The sequence below is a fragment of the Apus apus genome, chromosome 5 (genome assembly GCF_020740795.1).
Source record: "Apus apus isolate bApuApu2 chromosome 5, bApuApu2.pri.cur, whole genome shotgun sequence".
Classification (NCBI taxonomy): Eukaryota; Metazoa; Chordata; class Aves; order Apodiformes; family Apodidae; genus Apus; species Apus apus.
The window spans coordinates 8,081,055-8,108,681 of record NC_067286.1 but is presented as its reverse complement, the minus strand read 5'-3'; the positions used below and the strand labels follow the sequence as shown (position 1 = coordinate 8,108,681).

The following is a 27,627-nucleotide window of genomic DNA, read 5'->3' as shown; positions in this document are numbered from 1 at the left end:
TTCTGTGAAGGCAAGTGATTCATTCTGGCACTCTTGTGTCCTCTTAGTACAAATGTTCTCATTTAACAGTGTGCATTGGGTTTTTTTCCCCTCACTGGGGTACAATTTTTCTCACTGATGGCTCAAATGTGTTAGGTGTTCTACATCTGATAACAATTTTTTACTTCTGCAGTGAAGTGTTGTGTACCTAGCACAGCAAGCTTTGATATATTCCCTTTCTTGCATAAAACAAAAAATGAGAGGAAGTTACATGCATTGGTGCATAACTACCGTTGCACAGATGGCATTCACTATTTTGTGGCATGTTGTATACGTGCAGTTAACTACACATGAGAAAACCTCACAGTGACTGGAATCTGATCTGTATTGGGATTTAACTAATGTGGTAGTGGTAAGTGTTCCTAGACTGGAAGCATAGGAGCATTTCCAGGTTCCTGTGGCATTAGAAATGTTTCAGTTTAAGGGCAGGCATTGTAAACAGAAAGATGTTCTTTTTACATTTAGTTTATGGACGGTTTTCAGTAATACTGCTATAGGATGGAATATGATTGCATCTTGAGACAAGACTGTTTAACAGAACTCACATCTGTTCTGAAGTGTAAACATTTTGCCTGGCTCTGGGTGTGTTTCCATAGAAGCAGATTGTACTATACCATGGGACAGGGTCCATGTTATTCTTGACAAGTTCCAGTGAGCACATGTTGCTGATCCATTAGCAGATCCTGTCGCCAAAGGTCTTACAGACTGACTGCTGGGCTAAAAACTTTCAGATGTCTGACAGCTTCAAGTTTTTCCAAAAGGAGAGTTAGAATTGCTGGTATGCTGAGGAAGCTTGGTAATTTTACTCATACTTTTACGCTCACTGTCTCAGCAAAACAGTTAGGGAGCTTCTGCATGTATCTCAATTTTATACGCTTTATCATTAATTCATGCTCTTCCTCTGAATCAACTCATTTGAAAAGTTCAGTAGTGTGGTGGAGGGTTAACTGTCTTTCCTTATTTGGTTCCTTCAGTATGACTGTGTGAGACATGGACTTTCTAATGAGTGTGACTTACTCATTCCAGTTCCCCATGGTTTGCATTAGAGCATGAAATAGAGAATAAAAACCAGTGTGTGAAACTGGAAAGAGAAAATGACTGCACACTCTGAAGTGTTAACTCCTGACTCTAGCAGAACAAGCACTTTACTATGAATACTCTAATACTTCTGTATTGACTTATGTGAGAATGAATATCAGATGTGTTTTAAAAAATACTTTGCAAGTCATGCATTTGGACTAGAAAAAAAGCTTGCAAAATGATGCCAAGTTGTTTGATTTTGTATTTTCTATATCCAGACTGCAGCAAAGCAAAAATTTTCCTTCAGATACAATTTCTCCTGGAAGCATAGATTTTTAAACACCATCTTTACTACTTAATCAAATGAAAATAAGCCTTTCAGATGAAAATGGCTAGATTTACAAAAATGAGGTGGCAGGCAGGAGGTTGCTTATGTGCTGTCTAGAGAAAAGAGACATGATGAAGTTAGCATGTGAGCTAACTTCATTGTGCTCAGTGAAACTACACTTATACACGAAACTAAGAATGTTTTTAATCTTCAAATAGTAGAAAGGGCGACTGTTGCAGCTGGGTCTTTGTTTTATTTTCCTTAGGAAAGGGGAAGATGTTTTGTCAAAGAACAAAAACTTGCAAGGGTCTTTCTCTGCCCCCCATCCTACATCTCTCTTATTTCTCCAGGCATGTGTAATAATGTATAACACTGTTGGCTATGGTTGGCATTTTATGGGTGTATGTACAGGTGCTGGTACAACTTCCAGTTAATTTCTCTCTTAATTTAGGAGCTGGTTTAGCATATTTTCATAATAGTTTCAAATGAGAATTTTAACTGTGCGGTGACTTGTCCTACTTTAATACTTGTAATCTCAAATCTGCTTTCAGGATATATGAAGGGGAGGAAACATTACATTTGAACTGTCAAATTCTGCATCCCTGCAGCTTTTGTTAAGGGCTCGTTCCCCAATATCTACACACATATATTTCTGAAGCAAGTGATGGATCAGAAGTAAAAAAAGCCTACTTGGTATATCAAAAGTTAAAAAGGAAGGTAAAGCAACAAGCATATGCAGTATTTAAAATTCACTGACAAAATTTTGATAATTTTCCTTTTTATGCTTAAATGAAAACATACTATAGTTTCCATACCTGGGGATTCCTCAGGAATCTCTCTTAAGTATATGTATGCATGTTCATTGATGTGTATATACACATTAATATAATAATGTCAAAAAGCATAATTAATTTTAAAATAATTAAATAGAAATCTGAGTGTATATCAGTGCAAACTGTCAACAGATAATTTACTTAGATTACTTAACTTTAAACCTACTCATAACTTAGTGCATAGTGTTGAAGTGGAATATATTTACAACAGCAATGGAAATTTTTATATTCTATATACAGCTTCAGTTAGCAAAAACATGACAATACAGTGTGTAAATGATGGGGGAAAATAAGGCTATAGATTTCCTGCTCTGCTTTTGGTATCTTGAACCCAGCATTGGCCTGCCTTATCCATTTCTTCCTGTCCATCAAAAGCAGAGACAGGGCAGACAGATTGCTCTAGTACTTAAATAATATTGGTAACTTTTTTCCACCATTCTGTGAAGTTCCTGATTTTGTTTAAAGAAATAATCAAAAGCTAATCCCAAGACAAACCTGGCTTCATGCTGGCTCAAACCAGGACACCTTTTTACATCCTAATTACTGCAGAAGAAATCTGGTGCTTTTAATATCTTAATTTTGCTTATGCAACTGCTGGGCTGCTGGTAGAATTGTAATGGTATTGCAGTTTTAAAGTACATTAACACATTCAGAAGCCTATTATATACATTATGTTGTAGGATCAGATCTGAATTGAGTTTGATTTGAACTTTCCCTGAAATTTGATGTATCTTAATCTATCGGTTTACTCTTTTGTACTGTATCACAGATACTTAGAAAATAAAATTGTAATTTCATTGTATCATGCAGGAGCTTGAGGTACAGGAAGCCTGCTCATTGGTGTTACTGCTGTGGAGAATAGAATGGTGGTAATTTAATACGTGTAGGCTTTCGTCTTCTTAAAGGTGTTAAGCACTTTTTATTATCATGCAATTCATATACATTGAAGATATGTGACAGTGAGCAAGTTTACATAAAATGGTTTTTGTAACACATCTTGCTGGTGGAAATTAAGCTTGCAGCTTTCTTCCCCTCAGCTATGTCAATGGACCTCTCTCACCAGATTTTCCATAGACACTGCAGTAATTAATAGTTTTGGGACAGCCAATATGCTTTGAAAGTCTGCCTCAATAACGTGATAATGCTGACAAGTTCATGCATAGAGAAACATTTGCTTCATACTAAATTAGAATGGCAAGCCTTACAGCAAGAGCATTAGTCCAGCAGTTTTAATTTCACTAGGGCAATTTCATCGTTCTGTTACTGACTGACTGGCTTTGAGAATTGTAAATTCTGTCCAGTTGTAAAATTGTGCTAGAAATGCTTACTCCATGGTAATGATGACTGATCATGATATAAAAAATAACTGAAAGTACAGTTCATTTGTAAGAATGTGAAGTTTCAGATGGACTGGTCAGTCCGGGATGAATCTTAAAAAGGACAAATAGGTGCCCCTGACATCCTTATTTAAGGTTTTCTTTATAGAAATGCATTCTGAAGTAGTCCCAAATGCATGAGTTTTTGGTTGCAAGTTATCTGAAAATATACTGTGGAGGCAAGCTAAAATGTTTAATACAGAACAGTGTCCCTAGCCCTACCCCAGTCCCTAAAAATGGAATTGCTGCCCTGGTAAGTACATGTTCCTTGCCCAATATTGTCACCTGCTATCTAGCATTCCTCAGGGAGATCTTATTCAGAAATCCATGTCAAGAGAAATTCTGCCTAGTAATACTTTAGCAGAATGGGCAGTGTAAGTAGTTGTTTCAGGCATCAGAATATTCTATGGTATTTGCCCTTGATAAAACCTCAGTTCTGGTAAGCCTGAGCATGAAACTGACTGTACAATTTACTGTTAAAGGATAAAATTTTAATCTCTCCATATATTATATGACTGAACAACTACATAATTTAGGGGCTTTTTTCTTTTTCTAAAGACAATTTGATTGGTATTTAAACATGATATCCCACATGCTTTTTTGTGTGTGTTAAAGAAGAGTATTAAAAGGGAAGTACTATGGAATTTTAAAATTAGCTGACAGGCTATAATTTGGCAGAAATATTTTTCTGGCACTAAGCAGATGGAGGTAAGTTTCTCTTCATAATGCCACAGAAGTTTCTGCTGTTCTTGCAACTAGTCTTAGCTATTAAAAAAAATTACTTTGAGAAAGAATTGTCACCTATTTACAAATGAAAGCTAGATGTTACATATTTATTTGTCATTTTGCTGAAGTTTGATAATTCTGGTTGATCTTTGGTCTGAATTGAATGAAGACAGTGCACTGATGAGGTGTTTTCATTAGTCTGCATGACAGACTTGGAGTAGTCTGTCATTTCTGCAAAAGCTTTGTAGTCAAAACATTTTTCATTGCTCTTAGAGTGTACTTTTGTGCCTCCAAGACATAAGAATCTTGACCAGCTGTTGAGTTGAGGTAACTCCTTGAACTCTGTTTTATTATCTGTGTTTTGCCTCTCTCCCATGCTGGCAGAGTTGCTAAAAACTGTCTAGACCTTTGTGTTTTTCACCTGTGTGAGCAGTTTTCTGCTATGATCTGTATTCCAGGACAATTCTCTGCTCAGGTACTGGCTGATCAGTGGTTCACAGAGGGTCTGTAGTGATGCTTCACCATGTTGCTAAATCTTCATACTCTGCTTTTATGAATGCTGTGTCGCTGTGATGACTTACAACAAAAACATGTCAAGCATAGTCATCTTCCAACTCTGAGCTACAGTTTGAATGTGGAGAAATTAACACCTTTTCTTGAAAACCCTGTCTCCCTTGCTGTGTGCTGCATCTTCTCCATTTAGGTAGTTTACATTATGTTAAGTTACAGTTCTTTGTTTCATGTGTAACCAAATATTTTATGCCAGAGATAGTAAAGCTACTGTATTACATGTTGCTTTTACAGATAGTGGTTTGACACTGTGTGCTTGGTATCTTTACATGAGACCAACTAGTGCTCTTGGCATCCTAGCTTAAAGCAGCCAAATGTAAGAAAAGAGAACTACCCTAGTATTTCTGAGATCTGTGTGCTTTTGTGCAAGTTACAATGCAAGAAGTCACTTGGGAGCCTGCATACTACTTTTAATGCAGAGCTGGAAGCTGGCAGACATTTTGCAACATTCATTAATGCAAAAGCCATCTGGAAGTATTTTGTGTTTTTCTGTCCAGTCTTTGTCTACATAACAATGCATCTGTCGATCCAGCAGCTAAATTAATGTCCTCACAGTCCAAATCAAATATTTATCTGCTGTCCATCTACTGCATAAGCTATTTTTAAACAAAGTTTTAGAACTTTGGGGTTTTTGAATCATCAATTACAGCAGAAATGCTACTAAATGCTCAGTTTGAGGGGTAAGAGGAAGAATTACCAAACTAAGGGGGATCTCTACTACTCAAACAGCAGTTCCCAGGAAGATGCCTAATTCTACAGGGACACCACTTGTTGGTGTCAGGGTGTAGAATCAAACTCATTTTTCACTGCGAAAAGCAACAAGGAAATTACAAGATTGGTATCAAACAATGCTTTACTGAAAGGGAAAGAATTATTTCAAGTGCTCTCTCTAACAAGGACGACAGAGCTACCAGCTATATATTTGTTCTGTACAGCTGTACATAAAAGCAGCAATTCTTTTTCTGGTCAGTAAGCAAGGGGTTTTCTTCTAGCTTATGGATCAAGGCTGACCTTTCTTTGGCAAGTCTAGGGCTTTACCTGTGCCTTTCTTGACTCCGAAGTCTTTAGCTTAAATACTTGACCCTAACTTCTGATATTTATGTATTGAGATGGGGAGAGGTGGTAGGAATTTGGGTTGTCAGTTGTATTCCATCTGTCTTCTCCTAGGCTACATAGGCTGTGAGTTTCTGTACTGCTTTTATGACCTGCTTTTGCATTTCATCTCATGACATGTGAAACAACCTGTAAATGCACCTACCTAGCTGCATGTGCAATGAATGTTAGCACATGACTTTTTTTATATTGAAATCTGAAATCAAAGCAGCACTTCTCTCTGCTAATCTGACACTGATAAATTTCCAAAACATAATGAATTTGTAAAGACAGTTGTCTTTAAAAATCTTTTTTTCTTAAGGATAAGTACAGCTGACTTAAAGGAGGTTTTAATCTTACAGATTTAATTGTATGGAGTGTTTAAAAAACCAAAATAAACCCACAAACCGAACTTTCATGAGGTGTGAGTTATTTTGAGTTGACCTGTAGAATTAAGGGCAGCGAAGAGCTAATCACCCTCTGCTTCCAGGAGAAGTGTCACCGAAGTCGTTTCAATTTCTGAAGCACGGGGATATGGAAGCTGTATTTTTATTTTCCAGTTTCAGTGCATCTGTATGTAGCTAATGATTCAAATGTAACGTAGCTTAGTAAGTTATCTAAGCAGTAGTATAAACTGATACAGATTTAAAAGTAACTCTACGCCCATTTTTCTCTATCCTGTTTTATGAAGACTAGGTCGGTTTTTTAATGTACTATTACTAAATGCTGCTTTTATAGTGGATTTTTTCCTCTTCATTGCCAGAAGACAGAAATCTGGCAGTTTAATTCTACAATCGACTTTTAAAATAGTTTTTTTAACATCATAGATGTGACTTTTCAGTAGCTATGATTAAGAGTATGCACTCAGATAGGAAACGGTAGACAGTTTTCTTTATTTCTGACATGCTGGATTTCTTATTAGGGCAGCTGCCTGTATTTAAAACACAGATTGTGCAGTTCAGCTGCAGGATCCCGTTGCTGTAGAGCAAAACCAGCACAGTGTTTAGGTTAATCTTACATCTCTGAGGCAGGTTGCTTTCCTAGTTTAGAAAAAATAAATGTTGCTTCATGATTCCATAGGAAATCAATGGCAAAGCCAAGACCCGCATCCCTTCCTTCTAAGATGATTTTTGTAACATGGCAGTTCCAGTGCACGTGGTTTGAGCTTAAGAAGGTTTATTTTGTGACGCAGTTTATATCCTGTCAAGCGCAAACTGATGCTGGGACACAGTGACAGAGAATTGTTCTCCTCTGTGAACTTCTAGATGGCTGATTCTTGTTTTCTTGTGATGAGACAACTGTCTTCTGTGGTCAACATGAGGGCACCTGGGCACCTTTGGAGACTTGAGACCCTTCTAATGGGATTGAGAACCATTCTTCAAGCCCTTTCTACAGCAAATTATTGGAAAAATGCCTTTTACATTCAAGCCATGGAGACTAAACATTAAGAACAAGTTGTCTTCTGCTGACAGGCCAAGCTAGTATTGTGCTAATATTGTAACAGAAGATTGTGCTGTATGACATAATTACATTTTCTAGTACTGTTTTTTACTCTTGAGTAACGCATGTTCCTTAGGAAAATTGCTTGTTTGGCTTTGTTTTGGAGAGGGCTTTGATTAGACCAGGTCCACTCTACAAAATAGAAGAAATTAATGCATGATCTCTGAATGAATTTCTCCACTCAAAAGGCCAGAATTTCTTAGTCTTGTGATTTCTTCATTTGCACTATTAGCCCTTTTTGCTAAGTCAGTGTGGAAGAAGTTTAAGAGACCATTGCTGCCTTCTAGATTTGTTGATTCTCTTTTTTAAATAGATGTTCAAGGATCCCTTTAAAATGTAAGATCTCTCTGAAATTTGAGCTTGTTTGGGTGTATTATTAATGTATAATCTTGCTGAATTATTGGAGAATTCTTTAAACCTTCCATACAGAAAGTACTGTTATTTGATAACTTTATTCTACAAAAAAAAAGTGCTCATATGATTCACAGTGTGAAACAGTTATAGCTATCAAACTTATCCTTTTCTCCTTTTTGATGAAAACATATTTGAAAAGAATATATCAAAACTGTAGGCAAATGTAGTGAGAAGTCATTAAATTGCAAACCTAATGGGGAACTTAATGCCCCCTAAAATGTCCCATTTTCCCCAGCTATATCTAAAATTACATAGAAAATAATCACTTTCTTAGAAATCTTGTTTTCTTACTTTCTCTGAGACATTTTGAGGATATCAAAATCAAAGGAGAATATATATATATATATTTTTTTTTTTTATGAGTAGCATGTTACTGTAATGGACACTTCTTTCTGAAAAAAGTGAAAAGAAAATAAAGCAACTAGAAGATTTTAAATTAAGGGTCTTAATTTAGATCTTAGAACATTTTAAGGTGCATGACCTGTGTAATGAAACAATTGGCTTTTTTTGTTCTAGGTAGTGATACCTAACATACCCCATTATGATAGGAGGTCTCTTGCAGTGTTCTGATCCCTGCCTTGTTTTTTAGGCCTTATTATTGCAAGGAGTTTTTAACTTGGGTTATAGGGTTAGTGCCTTACTAGTGGTGATGACAGACTGCAGTGTATGCTTCTCAGTTTGGCAGCCTTTTGTAAGATACTGGAGCCTATTATCATACTAAATTAGCTGGAAAAAAGCATTACAGGAGTGCATGTGTCCAATTCCATTGCCTCTGCTGCGAGACTTGTGGTATGCTGTTGAGGTGGACAACTGGTGTAATTTGTCAGAGTTTACCAACTGGGGATCTCTAGCCCAATGAGATGGGCCAAATATCTTGCTTTAAGCTTCCTTCTTAATTTAACTTTTTTCCTTCAGTGATCTGGCCAATAAATAAGACAGCAAGTCTTTATCTCCTTGCATTTTGTCACATTAACAGATTATCTTCCAATCCATGGGCACTGTGTATGCTTTTGACTCCTATAAATTTGTTCCTTGGGGACTTAAACCAATATAAAATTGATTCTAGTTGCAAAAGCACTGCTTCTTTGTGAGATAGCATGTCTTCTAATAATCACAAAAGATATCAGTAATCTGTTTATGTTGGCCATCTCAAAACACTTTTTAAAATTACTGCTTCTCTAAAATAGAAAAGACACTGAGAAACAGAAGTGAACTATAGTTGGTAGCAAGAGCAAAAATGCCTAAATCTGGAAGGAAGCAAGGTAGTTTGCACAAGTGTGAACATGAGGTGATGGTTTCTGCTGTGGCTTCAAGTGAGTGTGAAAAGGAAGAGGAAATTACAAGCCACGGGGCATGTTTAAAATAGACTTTTTATTAAAATGAGATTTGCAGACAAATTGAGAATCTAGGTATGAGGTTGAATCTGGCTAGAAAGGAGTGGCAAAAAAAAAGGATGGCTAGCATTTGTAAATTACTGAATAGCCAATATTACTTTAAATTTTATAATGGGCAAACTGCCTAGATAAAGGTAATGATTTTCCAGACTTGGAGGAGATACTAAAGAATGGGTACCCCAGATAAAGATGTGTTGTACACTAAAGCACAGTAAATACCAAAGAAGGAAAGAGCACTGGATTGTCCCCCATTATTTGGAAAAATAGGTAGCTCGTACTTCTCCCTTACAAGCATAAAGCTGGATGCTGTTACAGAAAATATGCTTGTGTGTGGCAAGATCTAAATAAATAAGACAAGCTCTTGTTTTCTTGAATAGTCCTGGGCAAGCAGTGTGAAAGACATCTTCCTGATGTTAGGTAGGAGATCTCGGTGCTTTTAGTCAGACCCGCATGTCAATAGGCTGCTGGAGGTTTACAGGCACATTTTAAAACGCAGATTGTGCAGTTCAGGTGAAATTGGTGGGTAAGATTCGGGATCTCGGAATGAAGCTGTTAGATGCAAAAAGTGAGTAAAAGATAATACGGGGATAAAATTTATATTGAAAAAATCTTTGAAAGTGACTAGTGTTAATGTAGGCTGGTGTTTCTCTAATCAGGAAATACTTGTGATCTACTAAACATGATATGACCACAAGCAGAAGGTGCTTATTGGCATGTAAGAGCTGCTTAACACTAAGAGCCCAAATATGAAAAGTGATTTGTGGGGGAAGGCTTAGCTATTGATTATATACCTGATACCAAATGCTGCTGGGGACAGTTATCTTAAAACATTCATAGGGGAAACGTAATGATTTGCACAGAAGAGTTTGAGGAAATGAAACTCAAGAAGAAAAGCTAGCAGTGCTGCTGCTTTATATGGGCTGTATAAATGTGGGCTTTCCCCAGCACAGCAAAGAACAGTCAGCTCAGTTGACTGAGGCAGTACTTGCCAGTAAACAAATAATAGAGATGCAGCAGCTCTCTACTTCACTCCCAACAATGAGGCAATTTTAAAAGGTCAGATCCATACAGTGGTGAAGTAACAAAATGTCACAGAACTTTTTAAGGCTACCTATAAAGAAATATTTCTTTGTTCATCCTTTGGCTAGTCTCTTGATTGTGGTGCCTGAAATTGATGCTTGCTTTGTGAAGTGTGAATGAAGTCCTCACTGCAGGACTGAAAGGCCAACATTTTCTGGAAGGGAGAAGAGGCAGATGCTAGTCCTAAAGATTTGTCTGGACGTGGAAATGAATTCAAATTGCACTAAGTGTAAATTAAAGCAGAATAATTATTTTTTAGTAACTCTGTCTCGGATCTGTTTCTTAATGAAGTCCTAATTCTCCTTTACACTGGTGTAGATACTTAGGAACTAGGTGGAGTGGTTCTTTAGTATTCTAAACTATATTAGTAGCAAAACTAAGTTTCTTCACTGCAATGTTTTAATCTTTATTTATTTCTACATCAATCACTTTACTCTTTTGTTTAGCAAGGTTGTCCAGGCTCTCCATCCTTGTATTACTGCACTTCCAGAATACAGTTTGCTAACACCTAAGGATATTATATTAATGTATTCTTCTTGATTAATTTCTGTCCTGATGCATCTGAAAATTAAAAGTATTGGGTTCTTTTGTCTAATAGATTAAACAAAAAGACATCTCCGCTTGGAGACAGATACTTTTTTCATTGGTAATTACTTGTTTATGCCATTTTTTAAATTAAGAATTCTTTTATTCCACTTCAGCTGGGGTATATGTTACTCTGTCTTCAGAGTAGCATTTCTTCACTTGCACTCTTTCCTGAAAAGACTCCTGCTGGCATCTGCTCCCTCACCACTCCTGGGCAGGAGAAGCTGGGTTCTTCTCTTTCACAAACTTCCAGATAAATCTAGTTTTATACTCACATTTTTGGAAATAGTATTTTCAACTCTTCAGTCATCTCTTTTTTTTAACAACTAGTCAGATGGTGGAGATGTTCATGTAGAGAGATCTCCAGGCTGCTGCCTCTGAGAGGAAAAAGGATGGTAGAGTATGTTAACCTAATGTATTTTGATTAATTGTTCCTGAAGGCTGTAAAAAGCTTGGGATCATGAGACAGTAATGGCAATTTTCAAGAAGTTAGAGAGTGAGGAGCAACCTTACATATTACTGGCTATTCATGCAGCAGCTGTTTCCAGCTCTGCCACTGTTCTGTCCCAGTCTCCCATTGCAGCTTGGCTCCTTATGAAAAATGCTGCCTGTCATGTACTAATGATCACGTTTCCTGTAGGCAGAGCTGCCTTTGGCTCTTTGTATTTTTTCCATCTCTAACAGAAAATGGTGACATGGCCCAGAATTTTGCTGCAGAAAGCTAACATTTTCACTAGCTGCCCACTGCCTGGTGTCATACTTCTTAATGTAGTTTATGAACTGGTAATTGGGTTGCAGAGTTACAGGTCCTGTTCATTAGCTTAAACAATAGTCTTACTGAAAAGTTGATTTATTCTTACATACTGTGAGCAAATTCAAAGTATATCTAAATATAAATGCAAATGTAAGTGTACAAGATAGTACGGATAACTGCTTAGTTAATCAGGAAACAACTGAGAAACCTAAAAGATGGTTGTGATCAGAAAGCAGACTGTGAAATTAGCTTTTTTTTAATTTTATTTTACATGGTAGCTCTCTACAGGGCAGCTGTGGCTGCATTCTGTAAGGAGATTGTTTTTCAACTTATGATGAATTTTTTATGAAATGCCATGGTTGTGGAAGCTCTAGAAATAATACATGTAATAGTAGTTGCAGGTATTTAATTCAGAATAATTTTAAGGAACTTTTCAAATCCCATTGTATGACAGACTTTGAAATTGAGACACATAACCATGTGAATGTGAAAAATTACACCATAGTGAATGAAAATACTTAGAATATCATCTTACTAAATTTTGAGAAAATGAGTTTTTCCCATATTCAGTGTACTTAAGAGTATCTATTCCTTGCAGCCTTTGCTAATAGCATGATAAAGCTATATTTTCACAAGGGATATTAAAAGTTGGAATGAAAGCTGCAGAAATACCAAATAGTTCAATTCTTATCTGGTACAAATTGTAGTAAAATTTTATCTTACAGAAATAACATCTGCAATTATATGCTAATGTTTTTAAATCAAGGATTTCATTAGTTAAGCCTTGGAATATCTTGCACATGTGAAATACGTGCTTTTTTCAGCAGTTACAGTTTTTACATCCAGTTACCTAGGCAGTTACAATTCAGCCTTCTTGGGTTAATGACCACATGTGAGTGCAATGCTAGTCTTGCATTTCATGCCCTTGAGCAGAGCTTGGTTTGTTATTTGCAAAGGTAATTTCTGGTATTTGATCTGTAGGAAAATGAGTTGGTCATGTTAAGTGTTCACACAATTAGTTGCTGATGGGAAACCTCAGCAAATACCAAAAAGGGTGAACGTGCTGCAGGCAGAGGGATGAATTAGCACACTCTGCTCTCTTCAGCCTTTCACAGATTGCACTTCTTTGAGGCAGTCTGAGAAGTCTGAACTGCTAAGGTTCAAGGAGTATTTATTCTGCAAACAAAGTGTAACCATATCTCCAGCCAGCCCCAACCCAGAGTTTGGAAATAGGTAGAGAAATGTGAATGTGTTTTATTACACCTACAGTTAGATACATCTCTCTATACAAGTAGAGACCCAAATTACATCCTGCTGGGATTGAGTGTCAGTGTTTGATTAGATTACCCTAAGAATCAAGATGTTTAAAAAAAAAAAAAAGCTAATGGTCAACACAGATGGATTCAGTGATGATAAATTTTGTGTAGTCTGATTTTTTTTTTTTTAAATGTCAACTTTTTAATCACCTGAGATCTAGTCATGTAGCTGCATGAATGATTTTAGGTCTTGAGCGGTGAACTGCCTTCAGTTAATAAACTCAGTACTTTCAAATACATGTATGTATGCTCTGGTGGTAATTTTGTACTCTGAAACATATGTTGTGTATGTGGTTTTTTTTTAAAAATTAAAGATATTGCATACATTATAGTATTTGTAATGAAACCAGATTTTAGGAAATAGTAGTTCTAAAAGTACCAGTCACTGTGAACTAAATCCTTAGGAAGTTAATGCTGGTGCTGCTGTGGTGTTTTTCCTCTCCCAGCCTGTCTCATCAACTGGTGCAGTCTGCCAGTGGTGCATAGAGTTTCTCTTTGGAAAAAAGCTCCAAAAAATGTTGGAGACCAGCATGGGGGCAGTGGGGATGGGAGAGGATCTGCCTCACCAGGGAGAGAGCTGGGGGCAATGGATAAGGCAACATTATTTTTATTATTGAGAAAAATATTTTTTTTTCCCTTGGAAGATAACCATTGAAAAAGGAGAGGGCATTGAGATAGAGAAACAGATGAGGCCCAGAAGAAGGAAATGAGAGTCATGGCAGAAAAAGCTATACAGGTGCTTGAGAACCATGTGCTGACCTTCCTTCCTTAGGAGTTTGGTCAAAACCAAGAAACACTGAAAGGTTTAAATAAAACAAGCAAACTTTCTAGGTTCGTGTTGTGTGTTTCCAGACAACTACAAGTAGTCTAAGTCTTTAGATTAAGAAAATAACTTGCTTTGCATAATCTTATATGATACATAAGTGTTTTAATAAGTCTGCTAAAAAGAGTGATGTGCAATGTAATTTATGGATTAAACTTTGCCCTTGAATGTTTATGAAGCTCATTGTTGGGAAGCATGTTGTGAATTCTGGGAGGAGGTTTGACCCTGTTATTACAAATTCATCTTCTGCGAAACCAAAACAGTAGTGACTTAAATTTCCTATTGGAGCATCAAATTTAAAGTTACTCTGCAAAACAGGTGGAATTTCTCATTGTTGCAGGCAGAGGAAAGCAAGGTTTTACTTAAAGGCGTGTCCAAGTATAGCTGGTTAGACTAGGTGGCCTTTGTATAGTCTTCAAGGATGGAGGGGAGATACTTATATAGCAGCTTTACCTTTGAATGACAATATGTCTGGGTTCATTCTGTAGGTGGTGGAGACACTCCTGTATGTTAGGCTTCAAGAGGGTAGTGCCTGCCTCTTTAATTAAAGCAATCAGAATAGGATTACAGGCAGGGTTAGAAGTTGAAGGATAATCTATTGTAAAGATCTATAGTTCACTTTGTTTGTCTTTAAGGACAAAAATACAGTGTTAAATCTCAATCCTTTCATACTTGTCCATGCCTGATCACTGCCTGTGCCCATGTCTGTAATAGGAAAAACAAGAAATATCACATAAATGTGTGATGGTGGGTCCTGGAGCTGCCACCTCTCTGCTGATGGGCTTTCCCCATCCCCGTGGCATCCCTGTGCCAGGATGCTTGCTTGGGAGTGGTGAGCCCAGAAATGCCTCTGGCTTTGGGGCTTGGTAAAAATTCTTCATGAGAGACCCAGTAAGCATTGGCCAATACTTTTCCTTTGTTTCTAAAAAATTGTGCCAATCTCCAGCCTCCTAACTTCATTGGTACCAAGGTTCCTGAATTTTCAGATATTTGGCATCAAACCACTTGTGTGGATTTAACAGATACGTAACACTGACTTGAAGTCCAGCTTTTCATACATCTGATAATTCACATAGAAGATATTTTGTTCTTTGAGTCATAACACATGCAAATAAAAAAAAAAATAAAGCTTTTTTTTCTTAGCAAAATATTTTACTTTGGTTATTGGAGGTGCATGTAGTCTAACTGATAAGTACTCCTTGTGCTCTCCATTTTTTGATGATGTCTGGTGGTGCAAGTGCTAATAAAACTGCTCTAGTAAACAATTAAGTGGGATTAATGTGTGCTTACTTAATGCTGTAAGCAATTACTGAGGTCAGTCTGGATCACTAATGCTGAGTAATAGCTGTCAGTGGGCTTTTGCCTGGCAGGGGGCTGGGAGATATGCTGAGCAGGCAGGCAGCATTCACAGCCCTCTCAGCTGCATCTAAGAATTGTCTTTGGTGTAGTAACTTGAGGCAGGTGTGCAAAACATTTTTTACATGGCTACACCTGGAAGGCACACTCATTTTGCCCTGCCTGCTTATGGCTTTCTGTTCTGAGTTTTGAAAAATTACTTTAGTCTTGTTCTTGAATAACTACAAGGTGATGCCTTTTGTTAATGGCAAAGCTTTTACTGAATTTTCACCAAAAAAAAGTATTTATGCTATCTTCTAGGGATTCACTCTTTTTAAAAAAAAAAAAAAAGTTTCTGCTCATCTTATTGAAGATTTTACTTGAGCAAGTATGAGGGGGAAAAAAATGTAGTCAGCTGTGCCCTGTGCTAGACATACAAACCAAGATTAAGTTGCTCTCTTCCACTCTGTGACCAAGGATAAAAGAAGTTTGCGGGGGTGGGAGGTGTACACTGAGAGAGTGCTCTTGCTCTTTGGTGAGATTTGAATCCTTTTTGTCATATTCTAAGAAGTGTTGAGAAACCTGAGAAGTTACTGTCAAAAAAGGATGAAGTAAAAATGGGTGATGTGTGTCTTTTTTCTGGATTGTACAGGAAAATAACAAGGAGTTATTTTCCTTTAACTAGAAATAGGGCAGGATCAGACTTCTTAATTTGTGTCCACAAAAGACTCGTGTCTCAACAACTCTACAATTATTATAAGTGCTTTTTAAAGGCTGAAAGATTGTGCTTTTCACCCCAAAAGCTGTGAGAAAGTGGCAGTAGGGTACATATCTGTACCTGAGGGTGCTTTGGGTCAGAGTATCTGACAGCAGAGGTTAGAGGTGTTCTCTGCAGCACAGACATGGTGCCTCAGGGTTTGTTTTAGTTGTGTTATTTCAGAGCAATGTTATTTTTTAAACAATTATTTCTCTGGTCAGGTTATCTTTTGACTGAATAGTTAGAACAGAAAGACTCTGAAACATGTGCAAGGAGTAATTCCTGCAGTCTTTGATTCTGTGAAATAATTTTGACTAGGGCAGAATATTGTTCCAGTTCCAAAGTGTATGGACACAGGTCTGTCATGTGTACCATTAAAGTTTATCTGCAAGATGTTTTTGAATTATTGAATTAATACCTAATGCAAAAGTGTATTCTTTGCCTACTGCTGTGTTTCCTGGGGAAAAGGAAAGGCCTTCAGAGCTGCTCTTGTGGCTCTCGTGTTTCACACCAAGACAAAAAGCTGTGAATCCCCTGAATAAATGAAGATACAGGAGATTCAAAAGGGAGTTTTGATGCATTCAAAAAATGCAGTACAGCATAACAAATCCTCATTTCATTAAAGGCTCTTTCTTTCAATGCAGATAAGCAACTTCTAGAGGTATTGTAGATTCTCCTTGTTTCTTCAAGTCTCTCTACAGATTGCCTAGTATGTTAATGTTAACTGGAGCTAACAAATAAACAAAGGATGCCAGTCTGCCCTCAGCATCTGTCTTGTGCTTTTCTGTGTCCTATATGAAAGGCAACGTGTTACTTTGAGATTAGATTTCACCCTCTACCTTTGCAGTGTGCCTGCTGTCTGAATGATATGAGTGCTGAGATGTGGGCATGGTTTGGTCCATCCTGGAAGGGGGCACCAGGGCTGGGGGCACCTGTCATAAAACAGTTCTCATGGTTTATTATTCCCCTACTCAATTCATGGGATATTATAGCAAAGTGTACTTTGAGGAAAAAAAAATAAAAAATCAAATATCGTAAATATGGTACTTGACTCTGAATTTACCAAATCCTGATCTAGAGGCTTTTGTACTTAAGGCAATGTATGTACCTAAGGCAGCAGAGTACCTTAAAGTAAGAGGCAAAGTCTGGGTATTCAAACCAGGCTATAGAAAGGCAACTTGCCATACTGTTACCAAAATTTTGGCCATAGTGAAAAATCACAAAAATAATATAAATCCTCTAATTTTGAGAAAGCTAAGTAAAGTACATTATTTTCTGTATGTTTAATTCTATTTTTTGCAACATTATGTGGTGTTACAATGTAATTAGTTTAGGCAGCGAAAGTACAAGCTGGAATGCTGTGATACTGTATGAAGAATATATTTGTAATATTCTAAAACAGTTTTTAAGTGATTTGTTTTTTTTCTGCTTCCCTGTAGATTAAAGCAAAAAATTATGACAAAGTGGAAAAGGTGAGTCCTATCAATCTATGTAAAATATCTCTATAGAAAGAACAAGCATATTGTGATTAGGCTAAAGCAGATTGAAAAGAACTATGGCTGTAACTGATTATGCTATTCAAAAACAGATTAAAAGTATCTCTAAAGTTGGTTTGATGTTGCTACCAAGCTGTAATCAGTGAAGTGCAGAGAGGAATTTCTCTGCTTAATTCTCTCCAGTTCCCTTGCATAGCATTGGAGATGCTTTAATCGAAAAGGAAGAGTAGTTTAACTTATTCTTTCTTACAAATCTCAATCATAATTAAAAATATTCTTTTAATTAATACTGTATAGTATTAAAGGTAGAAACCTAATTTCTCTGTCTGGAATCCTGATCACGTCTTCTTGATGTATTAAACAGTTATTTCAGCGATGCCTTATGAAGGTTTTACACATTGATTTATGGAAATGTTACCTTTCCTATGTACGAGAAACCAAGGGAAAGCTACCTAGTTACAAGTAAGTTAAGAGTTGCTCTGAATTATTCTAGTTTTATGGTGAATCCCTTGATTTTTGACCAGGGGGTGGGGAGGAAACTGGGTGACAAACCTGCTTGTTTGGAGTGGGAGGGAGAAGGACATAATATATAATCTGCATTTAGATAGCATTTTCTTTTAAATTTCTTCAATTGATCTTGCTGGGTAAAATAGTTTCCTTAGTCTGAATCCATATAAGGAGGTGGGACAAGAGTGAAGGAGTAGCTGTCATGTCCATGTCAGTTCCCTGCAGATGAGATTGGTGCTTCAACCTGTGTGAAACACACTCCTCCTGACTTCTCCCTTAGGACCCTGTTCAGAGTCTTCACAAAACAGCATTGATTCCAGCTGAGGGATTCCAGCAATAGTAAATAGTTCAGTAGTTAGACAAAGTTTCAGAAGGCATAAAAAGGCATAAAAATCAGGGTGTCATATTTTTTAGCTGCACTAATCTTAATCCATTTTAATTTACTAAATTTTGCTTGTTTTTAATCCTGCTGAGTTTAATGCTTTTTCTTCCTACTTCAGATTTCAGAAAATATCAGCACCTTTCAACATCTATGAACTGTTTCTTTCCTTGGCCACCCTAATTTCTTTGTGTTATAACTGGCAAGATAACTAATTCATTAGCAGAAAAAAAAAAAAAAGCAGATTCTTAAAATCTATTTTGAAAATACTGTTTTGAAGCAATTTTTTTAAAAGCACCAGCACCCCCCATGTCTTTTCATCTAATTTAACTTCCCTCCATTTTTCCTGTTAATATGGTCAAGGAGGGGATAAGGCACTGAAGGGTGTTTGAGGGAAGGAAACTGGGAGAAAAGTGGGAAAGAGAAAAAGCTGTTTTCATTGAAACTTGACCAAGGAAATATTCTGTGAACATTTTAAATTTGAGGGGATGAGAAATCATGTGAAAGATATTGGCCGATTTGCACATAGGGGAGCTACTCCTAATTGCCCCAGCCTTTTGATGTTCCTGGACAATTACAAAAAGGTTTGGGAAATTCTAGGAAAAAAAAGAAACCATGGGTACATTTGTCTTCTAAGAAGATGTAGAGAATAGTTGTGTTCTTTATTCTCAACTTCCAGTGCACATAGTAGACATGGATTTTCACTTACTTAAGGAGGGAGGGATGTTGAGAACTGTTAGTGTGCTAGATTGCCACCAGTAGAGTTAAATCATTTTCTTTAAAATTAAACACTAAATGTAGAATTTAGAGCTACCTGAATGCCCATTTTTAATCTCTGCTGTTGAATGATACTTTTAATACCTCAGTGTTTGTTTAGAATTTGCTGCATAAAAGGTTACTCTTAAATAAAGAATTTTTTAGTACTTTAGAGTTGCTCTATGGTCTTTGTGGTTTGTTTTTTTCCTCAGAGAAAAAATGGCTCAGGCATATGATTTTGCTCTGGATAAGATTGGCATGGAAATCATGTCATACCAGGTATGTTTTTTTATCAAAACCCATTTTATTTCTTACTTCTAAGAAGTACAACTAAACATTGGTTTCATTATATGTAATATTTTTTCTCACATAGATCTGGGTGGATTACATCAATTTTTTGAAGGGCGTGTAAGTACCTTATATTATTTTAAGCTCAGTTAATGCAATGTGGATGTTCATAGCAGTTATGATCTCTAATAGCTGACATTAATCTCTCTTCCCACTATTTAGAGAAGCAGTAGGATCTTATGCAGAGAACCAGAGGATAACAGCTGTCCGTAGGGTTTACCAGCGTGGTTGTGTGAATCCAATGATAAACATAGAACAGCTCTGGAGAGATTATAACAAATACGAAGAGGTAATCAAGAACATGAAATTTGTTTGTGACTTTTAATCCTGTCATTAAGTATGGTGCCCAAACTGTATCCAGTAATTAATGATGTGTAAAAGAGATTGCCAGCAGTATAAATACCTTTTGCCTGTGCAGTATGTAGTGCCCACATGCCTGTGGCAAAACTGTACAGGTGCCCAAGTGATAATTATTTTTTGTTTTGAAGACTTTCTATAGGATACATTTCTATAGGATGCCCCATTTCCCAGCTGGCCCAGTAGAATTTCTGGTGAATTAGAAATCACTGGTATCAGTGGCAGAGAATATATTTAACAGAAGCTAAAGCAGATCAGCTGGCAATGAGGGCTTTCTTCCCCAAGGAGGCACTCCCCTCCTTTCCATTATAGTTGGACAGCATAAAATGGCATTCAGCTATGATGGTTTGGACTTCTTTCACTGTATTAAGTTAAATTGTTTCAAGTACATTTAAAACGTTCCTCACCATCCTTCACCTGAAGCCATCAGTACAGGTGAGTCTGCTACCAAAACTGTTTCCAGCAAGTGTAACCTCAACTCATTGACCTTGCAGGCTAATTTGTTAACTACACCTTGATAGTGTATTTGTACACAGGTTTGGTAATGGCTTGCTAACCTAGCCCAGTCAGCAGAGGTGAGAATGCAGAACTGAGGATAAAAGCCTTTGTGCTCAGCACCATCAAGCAGGAGTGATCATACAGCCCTTTCCCTAGTCCTGCATATTGCACCTGGGGTTGCAGATGCCAGCATGCTACAGCTCAGCTGTGCACTGAGATGGAAAGAAGGGACAATTTATCCTTTCTTGTTGCTAATTATGCAAGTTGTAGGATTGGCGACCTGACACTAATAGGAGTGCCAGTGGGAGTACCTCCTGGCATCCACAGCCACGAGCATGTATGGTAACAGCTCATCACCCTGTCAGTACTCAGTGCTAGCACAGATAGCCTGCTGACCACCAAGGAAGATACCCAGCAACATGTCCTCTCCTGCATAGGAAAATCCCCAGTACAACTTCCTTGTAAAACCCCCTCTTCCCTTCCCACACAGCAAATGAAGGCTGTCACTGCTGGTTCCTGCTACTTTCATTAACATGTAAGGAGACTGTCAAAATGATGGCTGAAACCTGTGCTATGTTCCTTCTGTATCAAGACAGCTCTGGCTGATACCTGTACACAAATGGTACCTCGAGCTGTTCAGAGTTGCTGGAAGCCAAAGGCCAGCACTGTGCTCAGACATGGGTTTCTGCACATCCTTTTCTGGCCAGGCCGGGCCCAAGGGAAAGGGCTGCTGTGTTCCAGTGTCCTGGCACGGGGCAGAAAATGTTCCTCACCAAAAGGGCTCTTTGAGGGAGAAGTGATTCCCACATCAGTAGCCCAAAAGTACAGAGACCACCTGCAGGTCTCAGTATGAAAGGTCACTGGCTATTTGCTGCAACTGAAATACTCTCAAGCTTCGCTTAAGCTCAGTCAGTAGCCACCAGGTAGCAATGTCAGCCTGTCAGTCCCCTGTATCTTTAATTAGACCAACAGGCAAAAGCGTTAAAACCTCTAGAGGGACAGAGAATTGACAATCTTTGGCTGACATAGCCACATGGCTGCACCTCACAAGGCTGGGAGTGCATCCTAGAACATTGCTGTTCCTCAGCCTGGTCCTGAGTTAAATGGGACATTGCTGGTTTTGTATTCTACCTGGCCCAGATAGCTATCCCAGACAGCACCATGTGTGCCCAGGCAGTATCTTGCTTCTGTGATGAATTGGTACCTAGCTCAGGTGCCTGTTTGGAATAGGGCTCCAAGCTGCCTTCACCTTCCTCCAAGTCCTGGCAAGCCACAGCAGGGAAGTCCACACTGACGCAGGCATGAACAAAAGAGCAGTTGCTTATCCTTCCATAGGAGCTGTTCTTCCAGATTTTGTTCAAGCCTGGGACTCAGTGACCTGACCTATTTCTGCTGTGGAGATGTGGGTTGTGCCTGGGGGCCTGGCTGCCCCAGATCCACTGCTGCTTTGCTCAGCAGCACAGCAGGGCCCTCTGCACGTGTGGGGTCCTGGAGGGGTGTCACTCTGCAGCGACATGTCTCAAGTCTCTCTCAGCTGACAAAGGTAGATGTATGACAAGGGTGTATGTTGAATATAACCTCTTTTAACAGCTGTCAGTTCCTTCAGAGGAGAAGGCAGAGATTTGAGGTCAATCACTATTTCTATTTGTCTAAGAAAACTGAATTGCTCATGTGCTGTCTCAGCCTTCACCTGGTGAATAGCAGGCAGCAGCAAGGCAGGGACTGGGACTCTGACAAGGCACCAGTCAGGATTTTAATGGAAAAATGTAAATCACAAATACACTCTCTCCACTTTCTCCCCCAGAAGGTTTATGTAAAGTTCATTGTATTTTTGAAAGCTGCAAGTGATTAAAAATATAATTTGGTTTTCAGTAGAAAGTTTATTTTCTGATAAATGAGTTCTTGCCCATATGTTTGTTAGGAGAAATACATTACCTTTTGAAATCAGTATTTTAAAATAACTCAGTCCTTCTTGCTCACTTTTGCATCCCCTTTCAAACTCTTTTCTGTATGAGATGAGATTGAGTATTTTCAACTGAAATTGCACATTCCCAATTCCTTTTTTCACCCTTCTCCAGGGCATAAATATTCACTTAGCTAAGAAGATGATTGAAGACAGGAGTAGAGATTATATGAATGCACGACGTGTAGCAAAGGTACAACTTTCTTTTGTTCTATTTAATTCTACAAACTGACATTAAACTTGGTTCTTATTTTCAAATAAAAGTGTGTGTTAGACTAATAAGACTGGTATGCTAAAATGCTTGCATTAGTTTTATAGAATCATAGAATGGTTTGGGTTGGAAGGAACCTTTAAAGGTCATCTAGTCCAACCCCTGAAGTGAGCAGGGACATCTTCAACTAGATTAGGTTGCTCAGAGCCCTGTCCAACCTGACCCTGAATGTTTCCAGGGATGGGGCTTGTAACACTTCTCTGGGCAACATGTTCCAGTGTTTCACCACGCTCATTGTAAAACATTTCTTCCTTTTATCTAGTCTGAATCTACCTGCTTCTAGTTCAAAACCATCACCCCTTGTAAAAAGTTTGTACCCATCTTTCTTGTAAGCTTCATATAAGTATTAGAAGGCCACTATAAGGACTTCCTGGAGCCCTCTCTTCTCCAGGCTAAATAACCCCAACTCTCTCAGCCTATATACAAAGCATAAATGTTAGGTTATAACACATAACCTAAAATAAGTGTTTGATGTGTTTAAATCTGCTGTTCGACACATTGCTTCTGTTTCAGGAATATGAGACAGTGATGAAAGGTCTGGACCGCAATGCTCCCTCTGTCCCCCCACAAAACACCCCACAGGAGGCTCAGCAGGTGGACATGTGGAAGAAATACATCCAGTGGGAAAAGAGCAATCCTCTGCGTACAGAAGATCAAACTCTCATAACAAAAAGAGGTAAGTAGATATTGAGCTAGGACATGTAGAATTGTATTTCTTAGCTTCATTAATGACGACCGACATAAGTAATAATGCAGTTTGGTGCTCAGGGGTCATGCTGGAGCAAAAGTTGATCATGTTTAGTGAATTGTGTGGGAGTTTTTTTTAAACTGCTCCTTAGCTTTTGCTCAAGCTAAGCTGAAAGTAATATGTGGATTTTGGGGGACAGTGCTATAGTTGTGTGTCACTGAACTTTTATTGGAGGGCAGGAAGTGGATCACAGCCTGATTTTGTGCCTGATGTTCTTGAGTGAGTTCTACTTCTTCCTCTGTGGAGGAGGCAGCTTTTAGCTGCTGGTTGGGTTCATAAGGTTCCCAGCAATATAAAAGAACTGGAGTTGTGATCATTGTATTCAAAGCCCATTAGTGTTAATATTGGCTGGTTTTTGTATTTCATGCTTCATTGTGCAAGATGGTACCATTTCTGTGATAATATACAAGGAGTATTTCTTCCTTTTTCCCCCCCAGTTATGTTTGCCTACGAGCAGTGCCTGTTGGTTCTGGGACATCACCCAGATATCTGGTATGAAGCTGCACAGTACCTTGAGCAGTCTAGTAAGCTGCTGGCAGAAAAAGGGGTAAGCATGTGTCCATTGGTTTTCTTTCCCATTTCATTGCTTTGACGTGGTGTACTGTTAATTTTTCCTCAAATAGTTAAGAAACAAGGAGGGGGGGAATGAAAAATATTTAGCATTATAAGTTGTGTCATATTCAGAATTTTTTAAATTGGGCTATTTAAATAATAGCCCAACATATTTGGGCAACATATTAAGAAATAAACATAATTGCATTTGAGATGAAAGTTAAGAAAAACTATTTCAGTGTTGGCCATTTTTAGGACAAGGGTCTTTTTTTTTTTTTACCTGACTTTGTGATTCCTTAAGTACTGGGGAGATTGTTTTCTCTTTGTTGGAGCCTTGCATGGAAGTTCACTGAGACTTTTCACACACAGAAGACATTCCATAGATTGGCCTTCGTTGTCACAGATGTTGAACTATTATCATACTTATTTTATAACAGGACATGAACAATGCTAAACTTTTCAGTGATGAGGCTGCTAATATTTATGAAAGAGCGATCAGCACTTTATTAAAGAAGAATATGCTTCTTTATTTTGCATATGCAGATTATGAAGAGGTGAGCAAAACCACTAATGTACTGATGTTAAAACCCAAAGACATCTCCCATCAATAATGTCATTTATCTGAAACATACTCAATATACAGAATTCTATACAATTAATTTACTCCTTCTAGCTTTAACTTCATGTAGTGTTTCTGAGACCGAGCTGACAAAATGGAGAGGAAAAACCCATAGTATGAGTTACAAAATTCTTGAAAATCTACTGTCTTTCCACTTAAATATTGACTATATTTTTCAAATTACTATGAAATAGAAAAGCTGATAGTTTTATGTTTACCAGAGCATCAGCTTCCTCACTTTTAAAATGGGGATAAAGAAAACCTTTCTTTTCTAAATCTTGGGGGTTTGTGTTTGCCTGGCTGTGAGAGCAGATGGGGAGGCAGCTGTGCTGCAGGTTGCTTGAGGAATCTCTTTCCCCATGCTACCACCAGATTGCACAGCCTCCATACTGAGTAGTGTCCCAACAGTGGCTGGGTTCACATATGAACCATCACAGATAAAGGCTGTTTCCCACTGATGGGATGAGGACTTTGGAATCCTCTGCAGGGTGTATTTCACCCACTTACCGTAACTCAGAAGAGTCTTTGTGGCAAGATCCTGAGGACAACAGCAAAAAGCCCCCTTTCATGCTGAAAAGAAAAAGCCTTCCTTGGGTTTCAATGCAGCCTCTTGTATCCTGAGTGTTCTGGCGATTCAGATTGTTTAAGGTTGCACACTGCAACCTGGCAGAGCTGCAGCTGGCAGGGAACAGAATGGGTTACTTGAAATGTCTGGGTTGGAGGGTGAGAAGGTGGTTTTCCTAGCTCTGCACATTAACTTTAGACAGAGGTGAAGACTCTTCTCTCAGATACCTACAATGGCAGTTTTGCTGCAGCATTGCTAAATTAGAAAAAGACTTAACAGACTCTTGAAAAGCCTGTATGTAAGCACTGGTGAGAAATGAATGTGAGAAGTAAAGAAATAACTGCATAAGACAAAATATGCATCTGAGTTAGGGGACTGACATACATAGTGTTCAACTGGGGGGAACAGGAAACAGAAAAAACCAGCTTTTTCTTCCGATTGATTTTTGCATTCTCACAGGTGATTTGTAATAGTATTACCAAGCTGTCTGTATTTCCTCTTTATTTACTCAGAGTCGAATGAAGTACGAGAAAGTACACAGCATATATAACCGACTCCTGGCTATTGAAGACATTGATCCCACTCTGGTAAGATGATACTTACTATTGAGTTTTTCCACATTTGCACTGGTAGTCACCTGAATACACTTAAAGAATGGGGAAGTACTTGCAGGACTACCTTGGATCACAAGAATGATTGAGCAGGTGGAGTACTGAGATGAGAGAATTAGATTAACATTTCAGCAAGGTTGATAATTGTAGCCTTTAATCCACTTGGCTACACAAAGCCATGTGCACTTTTCTCCTGTCTCTTGTGGAGAATCTCTTAAAACAAGCAATGAAGATATAAGTTATTCAAGACCTCATGACACAGCTCACAAGAATTGGTGCGTTTTGTTGGCCCAACTAAAATATTACTTTGCCTCTCCTGAACTGATTAAAAGCACGTTGCTTTTGCCCACTGTTCTCCCTACACAGAGATACACTGTGCTGTGTACGTGTAGTTTGCAATGCTCCAAGAGTGTTGCTGCACATCTGCTTAAGTTATATGGTAAACTACATTGTCTGTGGTGGCAGCTGTGTGTGAGGGGGTAACCTGCCCTCAAAAAGTTGAGTTTATAGACATAACAAAGCATAGGAGGAAAAAGACAGTCTGAGGTTTAAAATTAAATAGGTGAGTGTCAGAGGAAAGCTATCAATTTACTGACACGTTCTATTAATTAAAGACAGATCACATTGCTTCCCAAATATGTGTTTTCTAAGAAAGCACATACCAGTTCCTCCTATGTGAGGAATGCTGTTATTTGTTGTCTCATTCAGAGTGGAGGAAAGTTAAATCCCAAAGAAATGCAAATCACAAATCAGCCACTGAAATAAATAGCACATTCATTATTTCCTTGATCAGGTAAAATATTTGCAGAGAGGATGATTTGTATCTTTGATTGTATAATGTACAGTAAAATGCTTCATCAGACCTCTTGACTGTTCTTTAGCTTTATGGATGTCTTTATTGGAAAGTTACCATTTTTACAATAAGCCTCTAGTTCTCTGAAGGCACCATCTTATGTATATTATATTAATCTACTTACTTCCCTTTCCTTGAAGAAATCAATGTATTAACTGTTGTCATTTCAGGGAATCAGTCTGAGGTATATTCCAGTTTTTAAAAAGTCTGTAAAAAGGTTTGCCTGAGTATTTATAGCAAAGCAACGTAGAGGCACAACACACTCTTGTTCCTGTTGTAACTTATTAGCTGTATTTTGTGAGAAGACATTCTTTCAGATACAGTCATAACATGCATTCTGTCCTAGTATTCTTTGTTGACACTGATACCAAATAAATATTACTACTCATCTTAGGTTTATATCCAGTATATGAAATTTGCAAGGCGAGCAGAAGGCATAAAATCTGGAAGAATGATATTTAAGAAAGCAAGAGAGGATACCCGGACCCGCCATCACGTCTACGTTACTGCAGCTTTAATGGAGTATTATTGTAGTAAGGTAATCACAGATGCTCACTTTGATGTTGGTGTCAAGAGGGTGTGTAGCTCACATAATGCTAATAACATTTTTAACTTTTTTTATGTTGCAGGATAAATCTGTGGCCTTTAAGATTTTTGAGCTAGGGCTGAAGAAATATGGGGACATTCCAGAATATGTCCTGGCATATATTGACTACCTTTCTCACCTGAATGGTAAGCCTTAGGCCTTGAGAGGCCTCATGAAGCACTAAGGGGCCTCCCCTGTGAGTTTAGGTGCAGGCCAAATTGCATTTTGCTTTTAATTCATCTTAAAGAGCAATGAAAGCTCTTCATCAAACTCCACAATTCATTTGGGGAAAAAAAAACCTTGCTGTTTTGTCCTTACTGAAAAGCCTTGACATTAGATCTTGATTCTAGTGAATAGAGGAGAGTGAACTTCCCAAATGGCAACTCACTTGCACTGCAGCAGTTTTACAGCATCTGTGGTGCACAGTTGGAAGAACACGAGACATCTAAATCCCCTGGAAAAAGATCTGTAGGAGGCTGAAATCAGCACGAGAGGAGTGATGGGTTAGTTGGTCCCAACTAGGATTAATTTAATCTAGTTGTCCCCAAATAGATGAGATGAGCAAGATATAAAAGC

General features: G+C 38.0%; 1 protein-coding gene across 2 annotated transcripts in view; it reads left to right on the top strand.

Moving 5' to 3' along the window:
* The window catches only part of CSTF3 (cleavage stimulation factor subunit 3), a 49,408-nt gene that overhangs the window by 15,188 nt on the left and 6,593 nt on the right, over positions 1 to 27,627 (top strand). The window contains exons 4-15 of one of the 2 annotated variants that reach the window (XM_051620593.1): positions 17,382 to 17,414; positions 17,803 to 17,900; positions 19,293 to 19,359; positions 19,454 to 19,488; positions 19,591 to 19,717; positions 22,362 to 22,439; positions 23,031 to 23,193; positions 23,703 to 23,812; positions 24,255 to 24,371; positions 25,514 to 25,588; positions 26,860 to 27,003; positions 27,095 to 27,197. In XM_051620593.1, coding sequence (XP_051476553.1) covers positions 17,382 to 17,414; positions 17,803 to 17,900; positions 19,293 to 19,359; positions 19,454 to 19,488; positions 19,591 to 19,717; positions 22,362 to 22,439; positions 23,031 to 23,193; positions 23,703 to 23,812; positions 24,255 to 24,371; positions 25,514 to 25,588; positions 26,860 to 27,003; positions 27,095 to 27,197 — 1,150 coding nt within the window. The remainder of the gene's footprint in view (positions 1 to 17,381; positions 17,415 to 17,802; positions 17,901 to 19,292; positions 19,360 to 19,453; positions 19,489 to 19,590; positions 19,718 to 22,361; positions 22,440 to 23,030; positions 23,194 to 23,702; positions 23,813 to 24,254; positions 24,372 to 25,513; positions 25,589 to 26,859; positions 27,004 to 27,094; positions 27,198 to 27,627) is intronic. The other variant, XM_051620594.1, reaches the window with a different exon arrangement.